Source organism: Danio aesculapii, chromosome 5 (genome assembly GCF_903798145.1).
Source record: "Danio aesculapii chromosome 5, fDanAes4.1, whole genome shotgun sequence".
Taxonomy (NCBI): Eukaryota; Metazoa; Chordata; class Actinopteri; order Cypriniformes; family Danionidae; genus Danio; species Danio aesculapii.
The window spans coordinates 14,129,173-14,142,147 of record NC_079439.1 but is presented as its reverse complement, the minus strand read 5'-3'; the positions used below and the strand labels follow the sequence as shown (position 1 = coordinate 14,142,147).

The 12,975-nt window shown below is 35.5% G+C and overlaps 1 protein-coding gene across 1 annotated transcript in view; it reads right to left on the bottom strand.

The window, feature by feature from the left end:
- The window catches only part of LOC130229914 (metal transporter CNNM4-like), a 44,130-nt gene that overhangs the window by 10,261 nt on the left and 20,894 nt on the right, over window positions 1-12,975 (bottom strand). Inside the window, exon 6 of the mRNA XM_056458933.1 lies at window positions 9,384-9,446. Coding sequence (XP_056314908.1) covers window positions 9,384-9,446 — 63 coding nt within the window. The remainder of the gene's footprint in view (window positions 1-9,383; window positions 9,447-12,975) is intronic.

The window sequence follows — 12,975 nt, the reverse complement described above, 5'->3', positions numbered from 1 at the left end:
CCCACACCATTACACCACCAGCCTGAACCGTTGATACAAGGCAGGATGGATCCATGCTTTCATGTTGCTGATGCCAAATTCTGACCCTACCATCCGAATGTCGCAGCAGAAATCGAGACTCATCAGACTAGGCAACATTTTTCCAATCTTCTATTGGCCAATTTTGGTGTGCCTGTGTGAATTGTAGCCTCAGTTTCCTGTTATTAGCTGACAGGAGTGGCACCCGGTTTGGTCTTCTGCTGCTGTAGCCCATCTGCCTCAAGGTTGGACGTGTTGTGCGTTCAGAGATGCTCTTCTGCATACCTCAGTTTTAACAAGTGGCTATTTGAGTTACTGTTGCCCTTTTATCAGCTTAAACCAGTCTGGCCATTCTCCTCTGATCTCTGCCATCAACAAGGCATTTGTGCCCACAGAACTGCCGCTCAAATTAGGAAATTTCATCATTTAAAAAAACAACATGAAAATATATTATCTAAATGGTATAAATTCTATGCGTTTTCAATTTCCCACGACTATTGAAAGATTTATATCAACAGAACTCTGCACTTATGATGCAAAAACAGACAGTAAAAGGTGACAGAGATGAGAAATCACCACATTATGCATAATACAATAATGCATTTATAGCCAGTTAGTCATTCAAAAGACTGGATATGAGAAAAGGAGGATCTCATACAGACACAAATCTGCAGACATGTCTTGTTTTTTTTTTTTTCTGAATCTATTTTAGGCATGCTGAGTTCTGATCATCAGCCAGGGACAAAAATAAAGGAAACACAGGCCCAAAACCAAACACTTAGATGAAAAATAACAAAAAATAATAATATTATTATGATATTAAAAACAAGAATAAATAAAGTAATAATTTTATTAATTTTCATAAATCATGTTTTTTGTTATAGGTTTTTGCAAATTAACTCTTTATATAAGAATCGTAACTCATTTATCTGACTTAAAATTAAAAATACTGCACATCATTATGTCAAAAAACACATTAAATGTGAATCTAGTTTCAAAACAAACTCCTCTTATCTCATTCTTTGGCAAACAAAACGTCTTCAAACGCTCAGAACAACTTCCCACCCATCATTTCCCATCTGCGATGCATTAACAACCCCCATAGAGAGAGAGAGAGAGAGAGAGAGAGAGAGAGAGAGAGAGAGAGAGAGAGAGAGAGAGAGAGAGAGAGATATTCCCAAAAACATCTATCATGACGAGATGACTAGCAAAAGTTCAGAGGGAAGAGTTAATAAAGATCACCAATATTGAATATATGCACATGCATACTGACTAACAGCTTCAAAGACAGAGTATCAAAAATGTGGTCAGGATCTTGTTACCAAAATTTCCTGTTGTCTATGATTGAAAACAAAAGTCTATGATTTAGCGTTAATGGATGAATCTCTGCTAACCTGCTCGAACTGGTTTAGAGATGGCAAACTTAAACTGGACCAATCAGCTTTGAGAAAAGTGACATATAGCTGATGCAATAAAGCCAATCCAGTCCCTGAGTGTCTTTTTTTTTGCTCCATATTAAGTTCATTATCACACTAAAACCATTGAGTCAAAATGATCTTTTGTTGTTAATAGTGTATTTACAATGAATTAAATAAGTATTTAATTACTTTAAATTATTTATTCAAAAAGTTTTGAATGGTCAATTATCATTAACGATGACTTTGACTTAATAATTACATTTAAATTAGTGCTGGGCAAAAGCAAAGTCCCTTTAGGGCAAGTCATTTCACTCAGCGGCCATCTTTGAAACACCTCGCGAGCAGTATGCCCGGGCATTCTGTCTGAATGGGGAAACATCAAATTCTCCAAAACTGCTTGCCAAGCTTACCATTGAATTTCATATTAGGAATCACCAATAAAATTATACAACAACTAGTTTCATTTCTAAACGTCCAAATCACACAAAATCTGCAGACACTCATGTTCAAGCCCCTCTCCCGAAGTATTGTCAGTCTAAAGTGATCGATAATTAACTCCTGTACTAGAAGGCGGGCTTTGTTCATCATATAGTGATCGATGATTGGCTCTTGTACTAGTAGGCGGGGCTTTACTCACCATATTGACCGTTACACTTTTCCCCATTCAAAGAGATACGAGTGACATGTCTTGTGTATTCTAGAGCCTTTGGCAAAAGTTAAATCGTGATTAATCGCATCCAAAATAAAGTTTATTTTGACATAATATAAGTGTGTATTATATATATATTTATACACATCTATATTTAATGTGATACACACACATACAATACAAATATAAATAAACATTTTCTTAAATAATGCATTCATGTGTGCATTTATATACACATAATACACGCAGTACACACACACACATTATGTCAAAACAAACTTTTATTTTGTATGTGATTAATCACGATTTATTTTTTTGCCCAGAACTAATTTAAATCTATACACATCAATTTGCTTCAGTATATAACGTTTTTAAAACGACTTTCTTTTGAGCCGCTTTGTGAACATATTTTATTAAAATCATTTGATTGATTTGCACTGAAATAATAATAATAATAATAATAATAATAATAATAATAATAATAATAATAATAATAATAATAATAATAATAATAATAATAATAATAATCTGTTGCTGCATTAGCAGAGATTATTTCTGCCTTGTAAAAAGCGTTGAATTTCAGTGTAGTTCTGATAATGAAATCTCATAATCTTCAGCACAGAAGTGAACTGCGTGAACAAGTGTTACACTTTCACATTAAATCACAAACGCTGGATTAAACCCAGAATTATCGGCAGCTAGCTCTCTGCAACTCTTACATGGTCATCCACTGAAGCCAAGCAGAGCTCTGCCCGGTCAGTACCAGGATGGGAAACCACATGGAAAAGCTAGGTTGCTGCTGGAAGTGGTGTTAGTGAGAGTGCTCAACCTGTGGTCTGTGTGGGTCCTAACACCTAACATATTGATGGGGACTTTATACTGTCAGTGAGCGCTGTCTTTTGGATGAGACGTTAAACCAAGGTCTTGACTCTCTGTGGTCATTAAAAATCCCAGGATGTCCTTCGAAAAAAGGTAGGGGTTTAACCCAGGCATCCTGGCCAAATTGGCCAACTGGCCTCTGTCCATCATGGCCTCCTAATCATCCCCATATGATAATTGGCTTCATCACTCTGTCTCCTCTCCACCAATCAGCTGGTGTGGTCTGTCGCAATATGGCTGCCGTCATGTCTTCCAGTTGGATGCTGCACACTGGTGGTGGATGACGAGATTCCCCCTAATGTGTAAAGCGTTTTGAGTGTCCAGATAAGCGCTATATAAAATGTAAGGAATTATTATTAACAGAGAATATTTATAACAAGCGTTGTGAAACCACTTAACCTGGTCTTAACCAGGTTGTGTTTGTTTGGTTTTGTCAACCTAAAATTGACGCTGAAACCCAGAGTTTGTTCAACTTGTTCTGTGCAACAGGCCTCAGGATGACAATTCCCAGATTCATCAGACGGGAACAGTAAAAGGCGGCTTTATTTTCACACATGAACTGAGCAGCAGTTGACCATGAGATGAGCTGGAACAGACCGTAAGTTCCTCAGGGCCAGATGGTGGAGGTGCTCACATTACCAACACAAGCTCTCGGCCAAAAGTTAATGTAACTCTTGATAGAAATAAACCTCGACGGATCATTGAAATAATGCACACGTAATCAAAGCTAAAGATAGTCACTAGTCTGATGAATCTTGGCACTGTCATTCTGGAATGTGACCATAGGACGGTCATTGTTTGTCTTGGTTGTGTATCCCTTGTGTACTGTTCAAATTGACTACAACTTCGTTGTGTTGGTGACATTTTTTGATTGCAAGGCCATGACAGCATATGATCATGTATTCTTGATTGTTGGTGGTTTCCCCTGTTGGCAAGAGGTAACGTCTGTAATTTTTACTGTTGGTCATCAGTTGGCAGCATTAACCCTTTAGATAGGCCTGTGCAAAATGTTTCTAGCTTTTATAAGGAGATTAAAGTGTGTGTGTGTGTGTGTGTGTGTGTGTGTGTGTGTGTATTAATACACTTACTATATTTACTATGTTCTGAAAGCGGAGCTGCTTATTTGATTTACTCAGAGATATCAAGATAAGTGTGCAAAGGTCTTTCATATACTCTCACACTAATATACTCCATAGAAGGCAAAAACGGAGCTTTTTTGCACTGCAACTGATGACCAACAGTAAAAATGACAAACTTGACCTCTTCCCAACAGAAAAAAACAGGAAAAATTAAAAATGCATGATTATGTGCTGCCATGGCCTTTCAATCAAAAAATGTGATTATAATGGAAGTCAATGGGGCAACATACCAAACCAACATAACGAAAAGGTTGTTCATTTACCAAGAGTGTATTGTTGAATTTCTGCACATTTTCAAAGCATTTTCACAAAATGTGTGTTAAAATATTATTTTTTTTTACCAAAATTATTCCATTTGCGGACACAAAGAGAAAGTTGTGGCCAAATTAAGACTCAAAATCACCCTAGAGTGGATGAAAACATCCCCAACAGCACACAAGGGTTAAGAAATAAAAATCCACACACTGCATCACTGAGGCTTAAAAGCTGATCAAAGTTGAAACGTTTATCACTGCAATAAAAATCCGCAGACTCGTCACTATTTGCTTGCTTGATATAAACAACAGTTTCATTTGGTCAAGTATAGTATGATAGTGCCCAGTATTTTTACCTCACTACTGTACTTAAAATGACAGTTTACCTAAAAAAACAAAAGACTAAGTAAGTAAGTAATGTGTGTATTTATATAGTGCATTTATTGTGTATGGCGATACACCCAAAGCGCTTCACAATCATGAAGGGGGTCTCTCCACACCACCACCAGTGCGCAGCATTCACTTGGATGATGGTGACAGCAGCCACAGGACAATGGTGCCAGTGTGTTCACCACACACACGTTATGGGGGAGTGGAGAGACAATGATAGAGCCAATTCGGTGGATGAGGATTATTGAGAGGCCGGTAAGGCCGATGGAGGGAATTTGGCCAGTACACCAGGGTTACACCCCTACTCTTCATGAGAAGTGCCATGGGACATTTAATGACCACAGAGAGTCAAGACCTCAGTTTAACGTCTCATCCCAAAGACAGCGCCAACTGACAATATAGTGTCCCCTTCACTTTACTAGGGCATTAGGACTCACACAGATCGCAGGCTGAGTGCCCCCTGCTGGTCTCACTAACACCACTTCCAACAGCAACCTAGTTTTCCCATGTGGTCTCCCATCCAGGTACTGACCAGGCTCAGCCCTGCTTAGCCTCAGTGAGAAACCGGTCTTGGGCTGCAGGGTGATATGGCTATGGCAAAATCACCAACCTATACTCACACTCAAGTGGTCTTAAACTGTTGAACACAAAGCCATTTCATTCTGAAGAATGCTGGGGGAAATGCATGCATCGACTTTCAGAGTAAAATAAAACAATACTATTGAAGTCAATAGATGCCATGACATCTTCTTTTGTGTTCAACAGAAAAAAAGAAACTCAAACAGGTTTGGAATAGGCCTGTCACAATAATCAATATATGGACTTATCACACAACACATGGACATGACCTCAATCGTTTCTGGTGATGCAATATATATCGTCCATAAATAAAAACCAATTCTAGCAACATTTTAGCTGATTGTGCAACATCTCCATCTCTATCGGAGGTGTCAGTGTCAGTATGGTTAAAAAAACACTATAGAATTTACTATAAATTACTATAGTATATTTTCATGTGGGTGTCTGACAACTGAAAATAGATCTGGTTATGTTTTACCTTGCACTTTTTTTGTTAACAATTATTATTATTTATTTATTTAGGAAATGTTCACCTTCTGATTCCAGTGCCTTATTATTAAAGTGTTAAAATTACTGTAAATAAATGAAATATTCTTAAGAATAAAATATGATGTGTTCTTTGGAAGAGTGTACTTGCATTGCAATGATATTATTTTGTAATTCTGGCATTTTATAATAATGAGTGGCGTAAAATGCTGATAAAATGACAATTATATCATTTATCGCAATATATTTTGGTGCAATATATCGCACAACACAAGATATGCATCGTGACAGGCCTAGTTTGGAACCAGTGAAGGACGAGTAAATGATGACAGAATTTAAATATTTGGGTAAACTGTCCACTAAAATAAATGTTATTATTCTATTGTGACTATTCTAATTACGTAAAGGAATTTTTACTTCACTACATACTAAAAGACTGTACTGTCCTTTACTCGACTCCAGTAAATGATTCACAGAATTTGCAAAGTGATTAAAAATGAGATCCCCTCAGCTTGACTGTCTATGGTGGATGGTGCAAAATGCAGCTTACTAATGCCAATTATTAGGATTTGTTAATTTAACAAATATTACATTTTAGGTCAGGACCATATTCAATAAGTAAATCTGCTGTAAAAGTTAAGACAACTGAATGAATTTGAATCTGAATCTGTCAGTATAGCAGATTAGATGCGTGTAATCCACTTAATCCACCAGTGAGTATAAATGAATAAACACTGGTCAGTATGAGTGTATAAGAAAGCACTGATTGAGATGTAAAGAAGCACAAAAAGGACAAAGAGGACTGCAAGCAGAAGTGCTGGATTTAACTCGCAGATAAAGACATGCTCCATTCAGATATCGCCACCTATTGCCATATTTTATGTACAGCAGACTGAATAAAAAAAAATACACATTCTGTCTATTCACTCCACTCTCACTGCTCTGTATAAAGCAATATGAACAATGTCAGGCCTTAAAAAAGAAATAATAAATTAAGGCATAATTAATCATTAATCAATACGACAATTATATAAATAATTAACCATTGTTACAATCAAGTCCAATTTAGTGCATTTTAACTTAAAATGCACCCTATAGTTCAAAAATATACTTTGTCTTTCAACATATTAATCATATTACTCATAAACACAGCACTTCTTTTTAATTCCATGCTATATTAAGTGACCTTTACTACTTACATAATAAATAAATACAATGTACATATTGTGTTGTTCATACAGTTGAAGTCAGAATTATTAGCCCCCCTTTGATTTTTTCTTTTTTAATTATTTCACAATATTTTTTCTTCTGGAGAAACTTATTTGTTTTATTTCGGCTAGAATAAAAACAGTTTTTATTTTTTAAAAACCATTATAAGGTCAAAATTATTAGTCCCTTTAGGCTATATATTTTTTTTACAGTCTACAGAACAAACCATCCTTATAAAATAACATGCCTAATTACCCTAACCTGCCTAGTTAACCTAATTAACCTAGTTAAGCTTGTAAATGTCACTTTAAGCTGTGGTGTCTTGAGAAATATCTAGTAAAATATTATTTACTGTCATCCTGGCAAAGATAAAATAAATCAGTTATTAGAAATGAGTTATTAAAACTATCATGTTTAGAAATCTGTTGTAAAAATCTTCTCTCTGCTAAACAGAAATTGGGGAAAAAAAAATAAATAGGGTGGCTAATAATTCAGGGGGTTTAATAATTCTGACTTCAACTGTATATGTTAAGATTAAAGACAGGTTTGGTTGTATTGACAGGTTTAAGGGTGGGTTAAAGTGTAACGGATGGGTCAACAGTGTCAAATACAATAATTGTATATATAGTTGAAGTCAGAATTATTAGCCCCCCTGAATTATTCGCCCCCATTAAATTTTTTCCCCAATTTCTGGTTACCAGAGAGAAGATTTTTGTCAACATATTTCTACACATAATAGTTTTAATAACTCCTCTCTAATAACTGATTTATTTTATCTTTGCCATGATGACAGTAAATAATATTTGACTAGATATTTTTCAAGACACTTCTATACAGCTTAAAGTGACATTTAAAGACGTAACTAGGTTAATTAGGTTAACTAGGCAGGTTAGGGTAATTAGGGAAGTTATTGTATAATGATGGTTTGTTCTGTAGACAGTCGAAATAAATAATAGCTTAAAGGGGCTAATAATTTTGACCTTAAAATGGATTTAAAAAAATTAAAAATAACTTTTTTTTCTAGCTGAAATAAAACAAATAAGACTTTCTCTAGAAGAAAAAATAGTCAGACATGCTGTGAAAATTTCCTTGCTCTGTTAAACATCATTTGGGAAATATTTAAAAAAAGGAGAAAAACAAAAACAAAAGGGGGCTAATGATTCTGACTTTTTAATAGAACTACAATGTAAAAAAAGTCTATGTACATAAGTAAATTGCACATTTCAATGTATGCATATAGTAATTAAAGGGGTAGTTCACCCCAAAAAGTAAAATGTACTCAATGTTTACTAACCCTCAAGTGTGCAAACCCTCAACCCTCCAAATATTTATTTCTTCTGTTGAACTCTAAAGAAGATGCATTTTGAAGAAAGTAAAAAAAAAAACAGTAAACATTGATTTCTATAGTAGCAAATAAAGTCCAATTGAAGCCAAATTTGTTCAAAATATCTGCTTTTGCGTTTAACAGAAGAAAAAAACTCGGAAATATTGGAACCAAGTAAAACGTTAGTAAATAATAGTGATGTAATTCTCATTTTTGGGTGAAGTATCCCTTTGAGTCCACTCAATATGAAGTGGGATCCTTTTTTTTTGTCATCACATGTAAGAAATTCAATCATACAGAGTTAGATCAGGAAGAGGATGATCAAATGACGACAGGAGTTTGATTCTTGGATGAACTAACACTACTTTTATGCATTTTGAACAAGTGTTAAGGTGTATTAGAGCAATTATTCAACTAATGTATGATAGGTCTAAGGGTTAAAATGGCTGATGCCTGTGTACTAGGGCTGCACAATATATCGTTTCAGCATCTATATCGCAATGCGTGTATCTGCAATAGTCACATAGCAGGATTATATTATTATTAAATATTAAAAGATAAAGATATCAATAAATATTGTTGGTTTTGTATTATTTATACATTGATGACAGTGTTATTTTATGTTTGATTTCTGAACTTGAATGCTGTTAAACTCTACTGCACTGTTTATTTACCTTTAATCTCTGCTCTGTTGTATTTACATATGCTTGTAATTGATTATAATTTATGCAAACGCACTGTATAGAAAAAGACCTGATCATCCCAATCTATCTAAATGAATGAAATCTTTCAAAATAGAGCTAATCAATGAATCTGGTCAAATAATATTCATATCACAACATATATAGCAAAAAAACAAAATATGGCGACGTCAGATTTTTTCAATATCGTGCAGCCCTACGGTGTACAAAAACCTAATCTACTGTAATATTCTGGCTGAAATGGCACGTGAGGGTTATCTCTGCAAAGTAAGTCTCTGTTAATCAGTCCAACCCTCCCAAAAAGAGCGGTTAAGAGCCCCGACATGCCGGCATTTACCTGGGAAACGAGAGAAGAGAGAGCATCTCTTAAGAGACAGGTGACGAGGACGAGAGACACTCACTGAGAGCGAGAGAAACACACAGTAAGACAGGGCTGAGGGAGGAGCGAGAACAGCAACAGGGAAAATCTCACAGCAAATATTTGGGGTCAGTAAGGTTTTTTATATGAAAAAAAACTGTAAATATGCATTGATTTGACATTTATAAATGAAACAAAGGATTTCATTATTTTAAGCTGCTCTTTTGAAGTTTGTATTGACTTATTCAGTTCCAAACAACTTAATGGACCCTTTTCACAAGACTGTTATGACGTGTTTAGATCAGCATCTTAAATCCTTTACAGTTTTTAATATATAGATTTTATTTTAAAACGTATGTATATATATATATATATATATATATATATATATATATATATATATATATATATATATATATATATATATATATATATATATATATATATATATAATTTTTGCATCGGGCGACGCGGTGGCGCAGTAGGTAGTGCTGTCGCCTCACAGCAAGAAGGTTGCTGGTTCGAGCCTCGGCTGTGTCAGTTAGCGTTTCTGTGTGGAGTTTGCATGTTCTCCTCGCGTTCGCCTGGCTTTCCTCCAGGTGCTCCATTTCTCCCACAGTTCAAACTTGAATTGGGTAGGCTAAATTGTCAGTAGTGTATGAGTGTGAGTGAGTGTGTATGGATGTTTCCCAAAGATGGGTAGCAGCTGGAAGGGCATCCACTGCGCAAAACATATGCTGGATAAGTTGGCGGTTCATTCCGCTGTGGCGACCACAGATTAATAAAGGGAATAAGCCGAAAAGAAAATGAATTATTTAATCGTACTTGTAACTGTAATTTATTTGATAACAAAAAATGAATTATGGCTTGTTCAAGGTGTTTGTAATGCCGCGTCTATTAGCACGACAGTAAATTTGACTTTGTTCACTCTTCTGGCTGCCGTTATCAGTCTCACACATTTTTTTTCTCCTTTTTCTGAAAGTCTTAATAATACCAATGTTGAGTTTTTATTTTATTTTTCAGCAAACTGTAAAAAATATTAGTTGTATTCTCCCATTCACTGTGCTCTAAGTTTACCCAACTATGACTACTTCCACTGCTGAGAAACCCGGAAATGTGAAAAAGGTCCATAATAAGAAATGCATCTTAAAAAGCAAATGACATCTTATCAGAATGTTCTGATAACACTGAATACTTGAGCAGCATTGCTGAAAATTCAGCTTTGGATCACAGGAATAAATTAGAAAGCATCTAAAAATAAATACTGTTATTTTAAATTGCAATGATATTTCAATGTATTGGCATTGGCATGCATAGACGAATATTAAATATCTTACTGACACCAAACCTGTGAAAGATGGCATATTCGTGAGCAAAGACAGACAAACATAAACATCAACACTGGCTCTTTTATAAATCAAGGGAAGACAAGGTCCCAGAATTTATAATTATTTACTCACACTGTTTAACTTTCTTTGTTGAGCTCAAGAAAGAATAGAAAGAGATATTAGATGCTGCTATTATCTATACAACTGACTGGAAAACCCATTAAAGGTGCCATAGAGTCCACTAAGTTTCACTTTCTCTGATATCCACATAGTTTAAAGAAGTAATAAAAGTCTCCAGAAATTGTTTCATATGTTCATTTATAAACCAGAGAAATTAAAATGAAAAGTTCAGTTTTGACTATATTTGGAATAGTCATGAATAGAAATAAAAGTTAGTTTGTTCATGAGTTGTGTTGTGGATGAAATATAGGCTAAATGATAATTATACTCAACAAAAGAGGCTGACAGAGATGCTTTTAACATATAGAAAAATATCAATTTAATATCCCTATAAATAGACAGTTTATTGCTGTTCTTTCATTCGAGAACAATCACAGTAAGAGCTGAGTGATATGACATGGTGCATAAACATGCAATAAAGTCTTATGTTACGTTGACACCAGACGTGGATGAAGCGCAAGTGACGCGATTCCCATGAATGAAGCGGCACGAGTTGAGCATCTATTTACACAAGAATAGTGCAATCCACGCATGCCGTGTCTGGTGTGCGTGATTTATCCGCGCGTGCCGTGTCTGGTGTGAACAGGCCCAGATTAGCTAATCGAGAGGACCAGGAGAATTCCCGGTGGGCCGGTCTGTTTTTTGGCCGCGAGGGCTGGTGTCCCTGGCTGCTTGCACTCTCAACAGTCGCACTTTTTTTTTTATTTATGTATTTATTTGACCACAGCCTCCCTCTCTGTAATCATTATTTTGCCACAGCTCCGCTCTTTTTATTTATTTTCTGGCAGCCCCGTGAGCAAAATGCAGCCTGCAGGTTAATGATGACGTAACTATCATTCGATCGCAAACAGCGGCACCTTAGTGAATATAAGAATTCGAATAACTAATATTAATGAATATTACACCTGCTCAATGAAAATCAGATGATCAGATATCTATAAAGGGGAGACAAAGATTAAGCCATTGTGGTCCAGTGGTCTGCACGTTGCATTACGACACCGCCGACCCGAGTTCGAATTTCACCTAATTTATTTATTTATTTTTTCATTTTTAGTGTTAAGACGTATAATACTGTTAGGGGTTACTTATGTAGGTGTCATTTTATTTTGTGACCACCGTTACAAAGAACTGGATATCTATGAAGAATTTTAAACAGAATATATAGATAATGCAGCAAAGGACATTATGATGTTTTAAAGAATAGTGTTGGAGATTTAGCTACCCTTCAATCTTCTCATATTTATGAAAAACATTTGAAGTTCTAAAGCAGCTTTAAAAAAAGACATGATAGTGTCATTATAAACTGAATTGGAAATGATGTTATTTTAATATAGTCAGTTGTGAACTGAGGTGGGCTGGTCTAAGGCTTGAAAGGAAAGGAGTCCCACTCCAGCCCTGGGTGTGAACACAGCATTATATTCAGCAGTCTACATGTGTTTGTGGCCTCATTACAAACATACACAGCAAATGTCACAATATACACAATTAAGCTTACAACAGATACAATTAAACAGACCTTGGGGCTTTTGGGAATGCTGAATAAATGTATAATCTGTATAGCGGATTGTGCATTTTGATGATATGAGGAGATGATCCATGCCTGATTGCATTACCTGAAAGAATGCCATTCTTTGCACAAAACCAAATAAATATTACAAAACAACTTGATAGCGTCTGATTTTTTAATCGAATACTTCTGCGTCACCTATCTGTCTCCATATGGACAACTTTTCAGGCATGGTCAGTTTACTCTGTAGCTCAGCTTATTCTCGAGTTCGAGTCTGGTAAAGCATGATTCCACAAAAAAATAAAAACCATGTAAAATCAAGGTAAATCTATGTGGTCGCAGTGCAATTTTATTTTTGGCGCTAGTTGTGATGATTAAGGTTTGTATAAGATTAAATTACATTAGGATAGAGGTTACATTATGGAAAAAATCGTTTTAATGTCATTAGGAAAAGTTGGGCCCAATCACAACACTGCCTAGGGTGTGCGTATTTAGGATCCTGTGTGGATCATCAGAGTCGGTGTGTTTTGATCTGATTGGCCTGTTTTTCAATAAG